This window comes from Myodes glareolus, chromosome 5 (genome assembly GCF_982192425.1).
Source record: "Myodes glareolus chromosome 5, mMyoGla1.1, whole genome shotgun sequence".
Lineage (NCBI taxonomy): Eukaryota > Metazoa > Chordata > Mammalia > Rodentia > Cricetidae > Myodes > Myodes glareolus.
This window is the reverse complement of record NC_142030.1, coordinates 73,473,779-73,492,258: the sequence shown is the minus strand read 5'-3', so window position 1 is coordinate 73,492,258 and position 18,480 is coordinate 73,473,779. Positions and strand designations below refer to the sequence as shown.

General features: G+C 39.3%; 1 protein-coding gene across 1 annotated transcript in view; it reads right to left on the bottom strand.

Moving 5' to 3' along the window:
• Positions 1-18,480, bottom strand: part of Hmcn1 (hemicentin 1) — a 439,601-nt gene that overhangs the window by 259,227 nt on the left and 161,894 nt on the right. The window contains exons 5-6 of the mRNA XM_048431021.3: positions 7,561-7,732; positions 5,077-5,183 (exon numbers count right to left, since the gene is read on the bottom strand). Coding sequence (XP_048286978.3) covers positions 5,077-5,183; positions 7,561-7,732 — 279 coding nt within the window. The remainder of the gene's footprint in view (positions 1-5,076; positions 5,184-7,560; positions 7,733-18,480) is intronic.

The window sequence follows — 18,480 nt, the reverse complement described above, 5'->3', positions numbered from 1 at the left end:
TAACAATTTCTAGGTAGTCTTGGGCTGTAGCTTTTCTAGATTTCTAATGATCCTTTCTGCTAAAAGAGCCAGGGAGTGTTGGTAAACCATTTTGTGAAAAAAAAAGAAACTTCTACATTTCAAAAACATAGGTGTGTGCAGATATCAATATAGCCTCTTGAGTTCATTTGTAAACATGTTTATAGCTGACCTCCCTGCTGAGGAACTGATCCCTGGAGAAGACAGAGTCCCCCTCTCTCAACAGCCATTAGTTGTCTCTAGCTCTTCTCTAGGGGTAGGGCCTTGTTAATTGGTGTTGTTATTGTACGTGTCTTTTTAGGCAACCATATTATCCTGTAGAAAATGCATTAGTGTGCACTGAAAATTAATATAACTATCTAAACCAAAATATTTCTTCCAGACCTAGAATCTCAATATAGCCATGTGATATGGAATATTCTCTTCTGTATTTAGGGGATTATCTAGAGACAGCTTATCCAAATTTTCTTAATGGAAACATACCCCAGGGGATGTGTTAGATTACAAATGATTACACTGATAATCCTAGGCTAATAGAAACACTTCTATTATCTAAATCTATTATTTAATATCATCATAGGGAGTTTCCCTTAAGGAGAAGGAGACAAAACTTGGCCCAGGGAATTTCAGTGGTAATAGACTTATATTATATGTAGCTATATATTAACTACAGCTGTCTGAATGGAAAATTCATATTGCTTTTCAGAAATAAGATCCAGGATTTGTAGTTTCCATATAAATGGAAACTTGGGGACATAAAACAGCTTTCTCTCCTGTTTTTAATAAAATGTTGTGTTCTTTTCAGTTACTTCTGTTCAGAATGGTTTACCTACATCAGAGAAAAGTTAAAACATTTGCATCATTTGTATGATTAGACAAATGAGGTGACTCGTTGCCTGTGCAAAAAAGTATTTCAAATTAGATTGGTCGAGTTGGGAATGGGATGGGCAAAGAGAGTAATGAAAGAGATATCTTGATAGAGAGGGCCATATGGGGGTTATGGAGAAACCTGGTGCCAGGGAAACTCCCAGGAACCACAAGGATGACCCCAGCTAAGACTGCTAGCAATAGTTGAGAGGGCATCTGAACTGGCCTTCTCCTGTAATCAGATTGGTGACTACCCTAATTGTCATCATAGAGCCTTCATCTAATAACTGACAGAAGCAGATGCAGAGATCCACAGCCAAGCACTGGGCTGAGCTCTGGTAGTCCAGTTAAATAGAGAGAGGAAAAATTTGCATGAGCAAGGCATGGGTCAAGGTCATAACTGGGAAACCCACAACAAGAGCCAATCCGAACTTGCAGGGGCTCACAGATTCTGGACCAACAGCTAGAGAGCCTGCGTGTCACTGACCTAGGCCCTCTGCATGTGGATGTCAGTTGTGTATCTTGATCTTGTTTGTGGGGCCCCTAGCAATGAGATCAGGATCTGGCCATGGCACATGAGCTGACTTTTTGGAAACTATTCTGAATGCTGGGATGCCTCTTTCAGTCTTGATGCAGCAGGAGGAGCTTGGCCCTTCCTTAACTTGATATGCCATATTTTTTTTCTATAATAACTCAATAAAGATCTTATTATTCCAGAGTCCATGTGTATATGCCATGTATTGTTGACTCACATGGGAGGCCTGCCCCTTTCTGAACTGAGGAGGAGAGGTTGGGGGTAGGGGTAGATGAAAGGTGGAGGAGGGACAGAAAGAAGAGGGAGTGAGCACTGTGGCTGATATGTAAAATAAATGAAAAAAAATAATAAGAAAAAATGTGCCCCAAAACTTCACAGTGGTGTTTGTATGATAAAGAATGAAAGAAATGAGAAGGCCACTCCAGTAACATTTAAAGAATGATTACATTAAAGTCCCTCATCCCAATTCATGAGCTGTAGACTAATTAAACTGCTGCTTTCTTAGATACCATCAGAGTAAACATTGATTTTTATTCATAAATATTTATATAGTTTTTGTTTGGGCACTATGGCTTCTCTGGTGATTAAACTCTAATCACAATAACTAGAGAGAAAAAAATCTCTACAGAAATAAATACGATATGAGAGAAGAATTACGAGCGTTATAGACAGCCAAAAGTAAAAGATGGTACTTTAGGCCACATTTGACAAGACTTGATGAAAGTGCTGGCGTCTGAGTCAAATCTTGGGGGATAGTTACAAGTCAGAGTGAAAGGAAAGGCATTCTAGGGAGAAGAAACTGCTAGAAGAATAAAAAGAAAGAAAACATAGCAGGGTGTTGCAGTGGCAGAGGTTTAAAGAATCCTAACAGGCAGACTTCTGAGTTCGAGGTCAGCCCAGTCTACATGGTGAGTGCCAGGGTAGCCAGTTCTACATAGTAAGACCATGTCTTGAAAACAAAACAAAACAAAAACATGAGGCACAGCCAGGTGGGAATAACGGGAACAGCTTAGAATTAAATAAATAAATTTGACTGGAGGGTCAACGTAAGTGATACAAGATAACCAGAAGAGTGGGTGAGGCCAAACCACAAGGTTTTCCAACATCTTATAGTCATAAAACATACTGTTTTTCATACTTGGACTAAAGTGTTATTTGAAACATTTCAAAGTCATTATTAATTCGCCTGATAGAGCAGACATTTTCCAGATAGCATAGTGCGAAGGAGATAGCATGCAGGATACACTATCTAATCTCAGTTCTCCTCTTGAGAAAGCACACATGTAGAACGCTTGTCATTCACCAGCTGTCTAAAAGGGAGACCCAATGTCAGTAGTAATATTTATGTCAGTAGATACAAGTCTATTTTTAATCATGCTGATATATTCTTCTGGCATTTCATATAGGAGAAAAATAATTTTGTTGTCTGTAAGTTGCATTTCAAGGCTTATGTTTTGCTTAACTGTAAACCAGAAATGGTGTTGAGCAGAAGTGGAGGTTCTTTGGTGAGAATTAGAATAAATTTCGGGCAATGTGATAATAGATAACCGTGCCTTTTTAGCATTCTCTTAATTATAGGAGACTGAGCACAGACACTTGTCTAAACAGAGGTTTCACAGCCTCATCATCTTCTTCTCCCTCTCTTTGCTTACAGGCTAACCCTTAGAACGCCCCTGTTTTAATGATCAATTAAGTGCTCATAATGCACACTAAGCAGACAGTCTGAAATGTGGCCAAAAGCAAACACTAAAAATTGACAACTGAATAAATAGACATGTCAAGCACAAGACTAACTGCAGTCATGTCAGATCATTCCTCTAGGCGAGAGGTTTACTAGAGGAAAAACCACTGGTAGCAATCCAAATTGTCTGGAAACAAGTTCAAATGTCCCAGAGTAAACTCCTAATAAAATGGTATCACTTGCATATATCTCCCAGTCAACAATGGACAGCTTATTGTTATGATTCGGAAAGTGGCAAAAGGATACCTGACTGCCAACTTAGGGCACTGCTAGCTTAGGTCATGCTTAAATTAAAACAATTGAGGGATACAGAGACTAGATAGATTCTCATAGTTCTTCCTACTGTGGCAAAAACAAACAAACAAAAAACAACTCAACCTGAGTCACGTTTTGGGCACATTGATCAAAATAACACTATGTTTATTCAAAATACCATAGTAGAAAGACACTACATTGCTGCCATCAAGGAATCCAACATGCACTGCATGCCTACTGTGTGCAAGGAACTGAGTAAATAGAACAGGTGTGACCATTTATGATCCATTCATTGATCTGTCTCTAGGCTGTATGTACATTGCCTTTGCCTGTGTCCTGTCACTCAAGACTGTCTATTCCCCAAATCTGTTCTACCCTTATGGCATCCCTACAGGGCATAGAACTCTGAGGACAAAGTAAAGTCTGGCACTTTAAGGGTACCCTGCAAACTGTTACTTCTTATAAGGAGAAAACTGATGTACATATTCTTTGAAAATCAGAAATCTGCCTGAAATGAATGGAAAGTCCCCCTTGAATTCCTGTGCTGCTCCACCCACCCAACATGCTTGTACATTCACAGCACCCTGTAATTTGAATGGTGGTCCCATGACCACCATTTTATTAGGTACGGAAGTTGAGGTGAAGAAAGAGAAAAACATGGTTGTAGGTAGGCTCACAAGGACTAAGGAGCAAGGGGTTTGTTGGTAGCTGCTCGGGGTGTTTCAGGAAAACACACTGAGGAGGCAAACTCAGCTAAGCCCGCTCCTATGGTGAGCATTTGCAGTGATTTTATGCCTTTTTAGTCTGAAAGCTGTTTCTGAGACGTGTTAACGCCTCGGCAGAACACCTTTTCCTGTTCTCAGGGAAAGCCTTTCACACATAAAAACACAGACACCTGAGCTGGAAGGAGGCCAGAACATAATGAAAAGTATGAGAAACACAGGCAATCACTCAAATTGCCCACCACAGCCAGTTACAGACATAATCCACAACAACAACAACAAAAAATCACATCTCTGATTTATAGTATCTCAAATTTTGACTGTATGCTACTTTCTTGCCTTCATCTTGACTATATAATCCCTTTAGGTAACTCAAGAAAACAAATGTTTTTTTTTAATAAAGAAAATAATGACTGTATATCTAATAAATAGTAGCAGCCTTGTAAGAGAAAGTGCACTATTTCTTATGTATGAGCCCACTTTCATCTCCACCCAATCCTGTGGGTGTAAAGAACTACCACCTTCATGTGAGGGAGGAGGACAGCAAAGAATATCAAAGTTCTGGTTGCACACAGTCCAGTCTGTGAATTTTGCTCAATCCCAGGCAATTCCAACCAGAGCCCACAGCTCTATTGTTCTCCACTGGCTGTACGTCTGCTGATTTTGGAAGCAAGAAATGGATGGTACCATTAGTCCACAGATTTGGTGATAGGAAAACTGCCCAAGTATTTTATTTCCTGTTCCAGAACATCACTGATGTTCATAGCCATCAAAACAACACTACCCAGCTCATGTGCTCAAGACCTCCCACACATGGACTTTCATTAAAAGTGTTCTTCGTGATTGCAAGAATATATAAATAAACTATTTTATATACTTCATAAAGCATGCCAACTTAAAAATAAAATAGCAAACAGACTGGGAAAAAAAAACAGTACCTTCACTGTCCACATTCCAGCCTCTGGCTCTTTGACATTCACTACTTTGGCAGAGTTATGGATACTTAACAGCTCATTCAAGCCAAATCCCCTTTTTATCAGCTTCCCTAAAAGACAAAACAAAGGTAGAAAGCATAATTTTTCTTCCTGGTAAAGAAATCAGGCAGTTTCACATAAACAAGCTTCAGAGTAAAATCAGATTTCAAATAACACAGAGATTTTTTTTTACTAAATATGTGTATATATTTTTAACAGATAGCTGTGTCCATAGCTCAAAATATTCTTTTTATTTGTATCCAAAACATAATTAATTGTAGGCATCTGGACGTTGCAACTGTAGTAACAGGTCCTCATTTGTTATGTGTCTGCTAGTAAAGTGAGAATAGCAATTGATAAACTGTCATCTTATTCCTAAAGTCAGCCTAGAGAACAGGTGCCATGTTACTAAGAGACACAGTGACTACATAAGAGCAGAACCCAGACCAGGATACGGGTCTTTCTGGAGGTCAATGCAGAAGTTACTAATGTGAGCACCCTGAGCAGATCTCTGCACAAAGTGCAAGACCTTAGTCAGTTTTCCACTGGTGCAGGGGAAGATCGACTTTCGAAGGATAATTGAAGAATAGCGTTGTAACAAAATACATCTTTGTTCTGCCTAAAATTTACTCCCAATAACTACTAGTTGGGATCCAAGAAGAAAAAGAAATAGAATGGAACGGGGCCTTAGGTTTTCACCTCTTGCTTCCCAGTGGTCTATTTACTCGGGTATGTATTTTAAATAATCAAACGATTGACTATCGTTGTGAGCCCAGAGGATCTTTAAAGCAGTAGGAACATGACGCAATGCACAGCTTTCCGGGGCAACATGGGAGCTATTACAGTGGGCGGAATGTGACTGCGGCTGACAAACACACCACTGAGGCCAGCTCTCCACAAGCCTGGAAAAGGAGGCTTTATGTCTTAGTAAATTTCAGTGTTTTGCTAGTGTGGGTGAGGGACTCTGGGCAATATTTCATAGGCTTACAGGGATTATTTCACACTCTTAAAAGAATACTTGCTTCTATGATGCAAATAAAAACATGGTTTCCTTCTTTGCCTTTGTAAATACTCACGAGCAGAGAAAAGGCACATGCTACACACCAAAGCTACCATAGAAAGAGAACCATGAGAACCAGCAGGTACACGAGTTCAAATGCGAGGGAAGCTGAACTTCCTTCATTTTCAAGTTTGCTTTCTTAGTGTGAGCCTCATCGTTTTCAACCAGCAGTAGAATTAGGAAAATCTCATCAGAAAATACAAGTGAGGGAAAAGTAAGTTAAAACTTCCATCCGCCTACTAAGAATAGAATTTCTTTTGGCAGCACTGGGGATTAAGGCAAGAACCTTATACGGATTAGACAAGTGGTCTGACACTGACAGCCTAAATTTTATGAATTTATTTATTTATTTGTGCATGTGTGTGCGATGTGTGTATATTTATGTGTATCATATTTGTATGCATGTGATATGTATGTGTGTGGGTGTGGGTGTATGAGATGAATAGGTGTGTGTATGTGGTGTGCATGTGGGATGTATATGGAGTGTGTTTGTGATGTATGTGATGTGTGTGTGTGTGCATGTGTGCATGTGATGTATGTGCATGTGTCAGAATGTGAACACAGGCACACAAATGGAGTTCGAGGCCACTTCAGGTGTCAGCCCGGCCCTTCCCCTTGACATTTTGATGCAGGGTCTCTCTCTCATGTTATTTGCCACTGCTGCTCATGCCTGGCCCCCTGGTTTTCAGGTGCCCTCCTCTCTGCCTCCCATCCCACCCTAGGAGTTCCAGGATCGCAGATATGTGCTACCATACTGAGCTCATTATGTAGGTTCTAAGTATTCAAACTCAAGCCCTTGCGCTCTTACAGCAAGCACATCACCCACTGAGCCATCTCTCTCGCCATTAAATTTGACTTTCAGGTACTATGTTCTTTTTAGAAAATGATAGTGAAAAGTTATTTTGAGAAATTGTTATTTTTAGTGATTCATTCAAAAATTAATTTAGAATGTTAAATTTTACAGAAAATTACTAAAAAACATATACAAATTAAAACATTGACCTGAAAACATATTTCAAAGGTAAGGCACTAAAGAAGCATGTATGAGATCCTGGGCTCAACCTCCAGTCCCGAAATAATGATTCTTAGGATATTATTATATATAGTGTTACATAAATCACTATAAAATAATATTTAAATATTTTTTCATGTGACTAATTTAGCTACAATAAATTTCAGGACTGTAACTGTTTTAAATATGAGAAGTCTTAACCTGTTAATTCTCATGTTAATTCAGAAACACTCAAGACTAATAACATGTCCTTTCAGACATCTGCAGTCACTTACAAACGCTTTGAACTTATTAAGCTAGAGTTAACTGACAAAGTGTGCAAAAAACATCCGTCCCCGGTCTTCCTATTCAATACTCAGCGTTTGATTCATCTCACCGAAGGGATTGCGGATTTCAATCACGGGAGAAGGACCACTCAGGGACACGGTAACTTCTTTGAGGCTGGGATCAAAGGGGATTTTCCAAGTATTTACAGCCTGTTGCAAATGATCGGTGGATAAGAGGTGAACCTTGGAGGCCTGCACTGCTTCTTCCACCCACTTCAGCACCTAGGAGAGGAGAAGAAATGCGTGAATGGCGGCCTGAGACAATTTTAGGTTACCCTACCTGGGGCTCAGGACCTGGCTCAGTGACGCCGGTTTTTCCTGCGCATGCGTGAGGCTTAGCTAAAAGCTCATCTTAACAGAGAGGACAGTGTGCTGTCCTCCCAAAACAAAATACTGGTTTAGCCTGCATTCCAGTGCCAAGTTTTCTATCTTGAACTAGTATTGGCAGTTAAACTTCAGGGTTAACCACCATGATGAAGCACCCGTAGGGACGTCACGAATATTCCTCTAAATGTGAAGAGAAATGAAGATAACCTGTTTTTCAAAAAGGACTGATTTGTTCGGGATTTTATTCATGCCGGGCACAGTTTGAAAATCACACCACTGCAACGGATTGCCAAATGGAGTTTGGGCAGCCTTACCGTTGTAAACAGTATGAAAGTGGTCTCGGTGGGTCGTACTAGTCTACTTTAGGGAAAAGAGCTGTAGTGTCAACAAGACAGTCCTTTCTTACGGTAAAATGAACAAATGCCCCGGATAATGGAGAAGCTAACCAACACATTTAAAAGGGACAGAAACATATTTCAGCTTCAAATCAATTCAAGGAGGACATAAAAAGTAGTCCTTAGGAATATGTTACAAAATTAAACGAAAAAGGTGTGAACAGGGCAAACATCAACACCATATAATTTTTACAACAACAAGCACAATCCCCAGTGGACAAATGCTGCATGCTTAACGAGGTACTGGTAACCAATCCTAACTCGATCAGCTCTCAGTCACGGTTACATTTATCTACATCACGTCGGGGTCTGGCGTACCCCTCGATGTCTTAGACCTCCTTGTAATCAGGCACAAGACTAAACAGAACTGACTCCTAAGCAAAGATAAAGCATTGAAAGTTTTTAAAAACATTTCTTATATTTCAGTGCAAGTAGCCATAAACTAATCAAGCATCAATACTGAACATTTTTTGTTTCCTATAACATCCTTTTTATTTTCCTTGTTTTCCCCCTAAAGAATATGAAAAAAGGAAAGACATATTAGTATAATTAGCAATGTGAGAGAGTTATGTTCATTCTAAAAGAAGATGCATGCTGTCTAAGGTTCTCTCCTACGTACTTTGTGTTGTGAACTTAACTTTATTCAATAGTTAGTAAAGCTCTTCTCTGCACTAGCATTTACTGAATTTTTTGATTTTATTGAAAATCATCTATTTTTCACACATACTCATGCCACAGCTCCAGAACTAAAAATCACATATATTTTGTGTGTGTCTAAAACTAGGTGATGTGTTATACAAATATTAGAGGTGGTCTGTATATTAATGGTAAAGAGATTGGCTATAAGCAATATAAAAATAAAAAATTATTGTGAGGGCTAGACATGAAAGCTAAGTCTGGACAGGTCACCCAAAGGAAGTTCTTTACTTCCAATCATTATCACCTGGGACTCTGTCCATCTATGTAACGGGGTAATATATGTTATAAGAGTTAACAAGAAGCCTGACCTAATGGACCAATCAGTTTATAACCTGATGTAGACTCCATGTGATTTTCCTTGGGACTTGCTGGCTTGTTGGGGTACTGGGCGGGACAGAAACCCCAACAAGCTGGCCCTCATGTTACATATGGCGCCAACGTGGATAACTGAATCCACATAAAGCGTGAGAAAGCTTGGGAAAGAATAGAGTAAAGCATGTTTTGTTGGTAGCAGCAATTTCTCGGGTTTGCTCTGCTTGCTAGAGGTAAGCAAGGCTCTCATCTAAAAGAGGTTTCCTGACTCAGCTTTAGCTGCAAAACCCTGCAGCTCATTAAGAGGTCCTGCCATGAAACACCTAAACGGTGTTGATGAAAAGCTGAATGCATGCTTTTCGGGTTTTCAGCTGTAACAGGAAAAAAGCTGCGCTGTTTTAAAATGCCAGTTTTCTGGGCTGTCCTGCCAGGGCAAACTCTGACTCTTTTAGGCAGGCAGTCCGACTGAGTGTGGTCTGTGAGCAGAATACTACAGCTTGCTTGCTACCAGGGACCTTGAAACGCCATAGAGTTGTGGCAGTAAAAGGCTCCAGTGGTACCCCTACCATGAGTCTGGAAAGCTAAGGAATGAACTGGATCTAGCCATCAAAGCCACGGCTCTCCATACTGCTTAGTAAATTAAAGACTCATATAGTCAGGAAAAGAGAGATATACAGTAAAGAGAGATTAAAAGAGGAAGAAAACCTCTTCATGGTTTACAGTGTGTTAAAAATATATGGAGGCTAAAAGTTAAAGTCATTAAAAATAAAAAAGAAAGAAAGGGAGAAATAGGGTGTGGTAGTACACACCTTTAATCCCAATGCCTGGGAGGCAGAGGCATATTGACCTTTGTGACTTCAAAGGGCAGAGGTAGATTGACCTCTGTGAGTTCAAGGTGTGGTAGTGCACACCTTTAATCCCAATGCCTGGGAGGCAGAGGCATATTGACCTCTGTGATTTCAAGGGGCAGAGGTAGATTGACCTCTGTGACCTCAAGGTGTGGTGGTACACACCTTTAATCCCAATGCCTGGGAGGCAGAGACAGATCTCTGTGAGTTCAAGGTGTGGTAGCACACACCTTTAAGCCCAGCACTGGGGAGTCAGAGACAGAAGGATCTCTGTGAGTTCAAGGACAGCCTGGTCTACAGAGTTATTCCAGGACAAAGATATATACAGAGAACCTGTCTCAAAAGCCAAAAGTTAAAAGTAAAAATAAAAGAAATAGAGGTTGAAATAAAGCCGCATAAAGATGGAAAATACACAGAGAATCTTGATACTGTGTGTTATTATGCTCTCTTTGAATTGTTTGAATGCTGAGAAAGGAGCAATAGCTGCTAAAAGACTTTTGTTTATAAATGCTGCTGAACTAACCCAAGATAGGTATTTTGAAAATACCTTGGATTCAAAACTGAAGTCAAAAGGTTTGTTACTTTGGAGAAGAGATTTTGCTTTTGTTTCCACAGAAAATGAGAGGTTGTGGATTCATTCTGAGTTAAGAAAAATCCAGTATGATCAAGGAAGGCCACCTGAGAAATCTCCAACAGGAACAGATGACCCAGATGTCTGAGTTCTACATCCAGAACAGATTCAAGACTGCTGCCTGAGATGATCAAGACTCACAGGATACTCCAGTCAGGACTTGATTATAACTCTAAATTTTCTTTAGGTCCCCATAAGATCATCAGCGCCCCCAACCAGCAGGAAGTAGCCTGAAATATTACGCCCACTTTCCCAACAAATGGACTATGGGTATTTTCCTTTGTTTAAAAAAAAAGAGGGAAATGGTGTGGGAGAATTGTCTTTATTCTGTCAATCATATTTTAATAAAACACTGATTGGCCAGGCAGGCAGTATAGGTGGGAAAGCCAGACAGGAAGTAGGGGTGGAGCAAAGAGATTGGGAGTTTTCTGGGACACAGGAAGCTCTCTCGCCATTCCTGCGCAGACCACCAAAGAGGCAACATGTAAGCTGTCACACTGAGAAAGGTACTGAGCCCATGTGGCTAATATAGATAAGGATAATGGGGTAATATATGTTATAAGAGTTAACAAGAAGCCTGACCTAATGGACCAATCAGTTTATAACCTTATGGAGTCCTGTGTGTGATTTTCTTTGTTGCTTGCTGGCTGTTGGGGTACTGGGCTGGACAGAAACCCCAACAAGCCGGCCCTCATGTTACATCTATGAATTTAAATAAGAGGCCCGAGTCTCAGTAGTTTGCCCTGAAGCAATACCTGGTAGCAGGAAAACACCACAAGCTGAGTTTACCCGACCCCCACCCAAGAGCAGACCATTCAAAGGAAGTGCCTGACATTCCAACCACTGTAGATAGAGCCACCTGCCAGCGCACCTCACCAGGACACCCCTAGGCAAATGTACACCAATCAGGAGTCCTGAACCTCAGAGACCCCTCACCCCCACCTTTACTACTATAAAAACCCAATTCTAATTGAGTTCGGGGCTCTCCGGTTATTCCAATATGTTGGACATGCGGAGAGACTGAGTTTGCAAACTTGATTAAAATAAAAGCTTTTTGCTTTTATATATGGGACTCAGTCTCCTTTGTTGGCTTTTGTGGGGACCCCATGAATTTGGGCATAACAGTTATGTCTTTGTTTGTTTGCTTGTTTGTTGAAATAATGCCTCAGGTATCCCAGACTGTATTGAACTCACTATAGAATTAAGACTTGCTATAAGTCCTGATCATTCTGCTTCCTCTTGCAAAATGATAGGATTATGAACATGCCACTACCACTTCCAGTGTGATGCTTTTCTTAAATAAGAGGATGCAGGAGGAGACAAGGTATGTGTGCTGAAATGTGGAAGCACCAGCACACTACTCTCACAGAGCTGACACTAAAATATTAGCTTGCTCTTCCCCCAAATAAATATTCTTTCCTTCCTCTGGTTATGATTCAATAAAAATGCCATAGGCAAATAAAACAATCTATGAACGACATATGGTTTCAATAAATAAAGAAAAAGGCAAGTTCATGCTAGGTAGCAGGAGGGGTATGAGCAAATGTACAAAGTACTACAGCTAGACTAGAACAGGAGTGACTCCATCTAGGGCAGTGTTCAAATAAACGATCAGCGGAAGAATCCGAAGCAGCACATACCAGAGATGCTGCAGATCCGGGTTCATTGCAATACTGTTCACTGTAGCACACAGACGAACAGAAAAAGAGAATGCACTATGCATACCTAATGGAGTCTTATTCAGGAGTAAAAACAACTAAAATTATGTTGTTTTCAAGAAAATAGATGGAACTGGAAGATCAACGTGTAATATAAAATCAGCCAAGTTTAAAGACAAATATCGCAGGCTTACATATGTGCTAGTTATGTATGCTGCATACACACACATGGAAATCTCTCTCACACACACACTGCATGGAAATGGGAGGTCTAAGAAGGTGATAAGGGGGTCTAAAAATAGCTGGAAATGAGAAGGATAATGAAGGATAATGAAGGAAGGAGCGACAAATACTGAGTGTTTTTCCATATGTAGACTCTAGTTTTAAATATACACACATTCATGTATATATGACAGAAAAGCAGAAAGAAGCCTATAAGGGGAATAAAAAGACAAATAAGAGAGGAAATGGAAGAAGTAGGAAGACTATAAGTGAGAATTTGTGAACCAAGAGCAATTATATATGTGTGTCCATACATATGTGAGTGTGTTTGTATGTATGTACATGCATCGCTGAAACAGATCATTTGTTCATTTAATAAAAGCATAAAAGAACTGGAAGATCTGTCCCCATTACCCATCTGTCTTAAGGTAGCATGGGCAGCAGAGAGTCGCTCCCATTCATCAACACTTGAAGAAAGAGGAAGAGCTGGCCCTGTGGGAGCAGGTGGGAGAGCTGGCCCTCAGGAGAGCAGGCCCTGCAACTTTGCCAGCACAGCACAATAGAGCCAACACTGTTAGCACAGGTGTGGGAGAGTCAGTTCCGAAGTTGTGACCATGAGAGAGCTGTCACCATTTCCCATTTGGTAGACCAATCCCATAGCTGCCAAGGCCCAGACTCAGAGATATGACTTGGCCTGTGTCAACATCAACTCCATCTATGATCTGTTGGAGCACGTGAAGGAACCTGACCCACAGACCAAAAGCTGCAGGATCTCTACAACATAGGGTGGCAGTGGGATCCAGGAAGAGTTCTAGTGGGTGCCCGACATCTTCCTGTAGTGGAGACCAGAGGCCTCCAACCAGACTAATGACTCTTTGCAATAAACACTTGCAAGTAGAGATTCATCAATAAAGGGGGTACGTGGCGTGACTTGTTGGGTTGCACTGCAGCTTCTATTATGAGACTTCAAAATTCTTCTCTATTTTTATTTTTTTATTTTATTTTCTTCTTTTTTTCTCTTGAATTTTGCTTTGTTTGGGAGTGGGTTTCAGTGGCAGAGGGCAGATGAGAAGAAGAGTGAATGAATGTGATCAAGATTCATGATGTGAAAGTCACATAGAATAAATAAATAAATAAATAAATAGGATGGACAAAAAGATGTAAAAGAACAGTGATGTTGGAACCCCTCATAAATATGTGTTCATAAGTTGAGTTAAGACCTTTGGATTTCTTCATAAAGTTCCTCTTGAAAATCACTCTCATGCTTGAAGTAGAGGAGTGAGAGTGGTGTATTTCAGAGACAACGTTGTCATGTTATCATAAAGGAATTCAAAAGAACACGTGTTCCATAAATCAAATAATATATTTCCTTCATGTTTAGCCTCATAAAGCACCTGTATTTTTATATGAAATTATAAATATAACAACACAAGTTTTCAAAGAAGCAAATGCTGCTATATTAAGTGTCTTTAACAATCTTTCATAACTGAAGATGAAGGTAGGATTGGGTCTGCTCATCAATCTCCCCACATGACCACAGAAACCAGGCCAATTATAACTAATATTTGACATCTCTAAAACATATGAGGTAATAATCAGTGTTGACATTTTTATGAAAAAGGCTGTAAAGATTTGCTTTGCTCCAGAAAACACAAAGGACTGATTTAGTGTCTTGGAAAGCAATCAATAAATTTAAGCAATAATAAAAACCTATCTACAGTCTAACAAGGGAAAAAGATGGGCAAACCATCAGAACATCTATGTTACAGGAAAGACCAGCATGATCATGCCTGGTTCTCAACTGAAAAGTGGAAAAGGCTTAGGAAGTAGGTACCACTAAAAGTCTATCACATCTGTCAAGGATGCAGGAAAAGGAGAAGTGCTGGAGAGATTGTAAGTCAGTTTAGCCTCTATGGATATCTTTTAAATATATAACATGAATAGGTATAATATATATATAATTTAGTATATATATAATATGTATAAGAATTCTTTTTTAAAAATCCTAAAACATAGAACCATCATATGATCTAATGACCATATGACCTACTCCTAGGTATATAATTGAAGTAAATATAAATAAGCATATCACAGGGATTCCTGGACATACTGGTTGCAGCACTGGTTACCATCACTGTGCTCTATAACAAGCCTATATACCATTTAGAAAATGGACAGATGAAGATAATGTGGTACTTATGCACACTGAAATCTTCTTCAGCTGAAAAAAATTAAGTTATTGACAAGGAAATGTTTAGAACTTGAGATCATTATATTAAGTGAAATAAGCCATATTTCTAAAGATAAATATTATAGATTTCCCCACAAATGCATATAATCTAGATTTTAAAAGAAAAACTCTGCAAGACATGGAAGTCAAAAGGGGTCTATTTGGGTGGGAGGAAAGACCTAATGGGAGGGTGAAATGAGAAAGAATAATAGGGGAAATGACAGACAAGTGACATGCATTTATTCTCATATGAAAAAATCAGAGTTAAGGTATATTCACATAAGACATTGTATCAGAATCAGTATCATTGAGACGGGGAGACCAGTGGGAGGAGAGTAGGGACAAGAGATGGTGTTGGCATGGTGAATGAGACAGTGTCAGAATGAAATCCTTTTCTTATACCCTAAGTTTAAGAAATATTTTTAAAGAAGTACAAAGCAAAACCAAAAAAATGCACAGCATCTCAAGATTAATGATGAAGTAATTCCATTAAGTAGAAACAGAAATGAAATTATTTTTATGTATATCTCCCAGTAGGCTAACAGTTTATCTCCGTATGCTTCCACAATATATCTATCTTTCAAATACAATGCAGTGAGATTACTGGAGACATATCAGAGTCCTAAGCATTCTTTGGAAAATGGTGGCCTTTCTAAAGCAGAAGCATTTTCCTAGGGAAAGTATGCTCAGATGCTGTACAATATAATCAGATATCAGACACATTTAATATCACTTCCAATTCATCAGCAAAACATTTATGGGATTTTCACAAAGAGATTATCCTGTATCATATCAATATTTGTTGAGAAAGACATATTGCAGACTCTATCAGGAGCCTCAAACCACTCCATTTTCCGCCCCTAAGAAAAGCCTAATCGAGAACAGATGCGACTCATTTTATGAGTAACTACAGATACTATCAACATGTGAACAAAAATATGTTTCTGGCTTCTCGGGTTGCCAGATATAAGGGGGAGAACCTTACTAATTGTCTGACAATGGGTAACATTCTCATGAGATTGAGAATGATCTACTATAATGACAAAAAAGATAAAACAAGAATAAAGTGATAGTCTTTGGATTGTGCATTGCTATCATCACAATGCTTTCTCAAGCCACTAGGGAACCACTAAGAGCACTTGAAAGGTTTTAATGCAAAATAAGAAATAGCTAAAAAGTTAGGGTTAGCTATTTCTAATAATTTATATGTACAAAGTTATATGTACCTTGGAGATGAACCAATGAATTCAGCCCCTTAATTTAATAGATGAGAAAAATCATATCTAAAGTGAGTTCTTGTATTGTTTTCATCTACTCAGACTCATTCTGGCTCAACAGCTACATTGTTATTTAAACTCCCTGTGTTCATGAAGATGCTTTTGCATTTCAGAGATTTTTACAGCTTAGACAAAGATCGCTACTTCTGCCTAAGTTCACACATTTATTTAATTTTGGAACAAGGCCCTGCTGTTTGAAAGTGACTCGTGTTGCTATGTGTGATGAAATAGAAAGCAGGAACAAAAGTAAATTTTGGAGAACATATTGATGAGCAGAACTTGAATAGTTTTGTTCGAAATGTGTCCTGGTTTGATGTTTGATACTGTGGTAGAACAATGACAAGAGGCAACTTGTTGGAGGAAAGGATTTATTAGGCTCTACTAGGTCTCAGCTCATCCTGGACATGAAGTCAGAATAGGAACTCAAAGGCAGAAACCATAGAGGAATGCTGTTTTCTGACCAGCTCGCTTCAGTCTCATGCTTAGCTCGCTTTCTTATCCAGCCCAGGATCTCTTGCCTAGGACTGGTGCTGCCCATGGTGGGCTGAACCCTCCTGTATCGATTAATAATCAACACAATACCCAAGAGACGTGTTCACAGGTCAGTCTGATCTAGGGAATTCCTTGGAGACACTTAGTAGATTATCACTAGTTAGCACCAAGTATATTTCTAGTTATTACATGCAGTTATTACTTTACCCCCAAGAGCTTTACACTGATTGTCACAAAAGTTCATGGACATAAATTCCACGCACAATTATCTCTATTTTACAGATGAATAATAGTAAGTTACCCATGTCAAAGTTTGTAAGTCACATAATTAGAAACAAAGTAACACATGCCATTTGGCCCCAATGTTCTTGCCTTCCCTGTTCTGTTTTTAAAACAGCGGTTCTGAAGAGAGAATCAGAAAGAAGGAAGGGAAGGAGGAGGAAAACAGCTAGTGAAAACAAAAAATTAGTGCAAATGTTTTGAAACAAATGGCACGTAGAATATGACTTAATTGGTGTATATTTTGATCACATTTTAGCAGTAAATAAGCAAGACTTAAACAATTTAAAAATATCAAAGCCTTCATATCAATTTTGTGCTTAGTGTAAGAAAGACTTCTTATAGTCTAAGAGTATAATTTTGTTGATATTCTATACTACAGTGTTGGTGGACTTCACTGGCCCACCTCTGATCTACCTGAGAGAGATATGCTTTTCTGGGTAACCAAGAGATTCCTTTGATCTGGGTTCAAGTTAATTATTGCTTCTAGTATAACAGGGAGCACATGATCAGAATTTTCTTCGAAGCCACTAAGCAGCTAATCAAACTCCATGTGAAAACTCTATGTGTGGAGGGGGCAGTCTGAAAGAGGGACCCGAGTGCAGTTAGAGGGACTGGGGTAATATCTTAACTTTTAAGACCATCATGTTCTGCTTGCATTCCACTCCTCCAGGAACTGGGGTGGGGGGAGGAGGTGTATGCCATCCTCTGAACATACCTTTCAGAGATTGCTGTATAATGGCTCAGAGTTGAACTTTGGAGTGGGGTTCCTTTTGTTCTGACTCTAGGAAACTTTCAGGTTATGATTTGCCCTGCATGTACACATGCCCGTAGACAGCTAATGCACTGCCGATGTCCCCAGGAATGTCCAAACGTATACTAAGGAGATCATTGTACATGAACGATGCTTGGACTTTATACAACACTGCTGAGAGTAGGTTAATTTGTGCCTCCTTCTGAGGATGTGGTCTCCATGGGAGATTAAAAAAAATCAGTGTCAGGTTGTGACCTCAGTAAGTCCATCAAAAAAAAAAGTTATGTCTTGAAGTCTTTTGTGGGAATCTATTACAGTCAATGCCAAATTGTACTATCCTTCATGTATTGAGCTCCCATCCAAATTGGAAAATTTTACAATGAGCTTCATTAACAGTAAATGACACGAACAAACATAGTTGGCAATTCAGTGCAAATGGCATTAGGCAAAATAAATAATTTGTGGACTGGAGAGATGGATCAGTACATAGAGGCACATGCTGCTAAGGCTGGTTACTTAAGTTGGATTCCCTATAAACCACATAAGGAAAAGAGAGAGAGAGAGCGATAGAGGAGAGAAAGGAGAGAAAGAGGAGGGTGGAAAAAGAATACTGTAAAAAAGTTTTATGATACAACTAAAATTTTATCCATTTCACAAAAGCAGAGCAAGATTGTTAATGTCAAAGGTGTGATGTTTAGTTTTAATTGTCAGCTTGGCATGAACTAGAATTACCTGGAAATTATCTCAATGAGGGATTGATTATGTAGATCAGGTTGGCCTCTGGACATATCTTTGGGGTGATTAATTGTCTTCATTACATTAATTGATGTGGAAAGACCCAGCCAA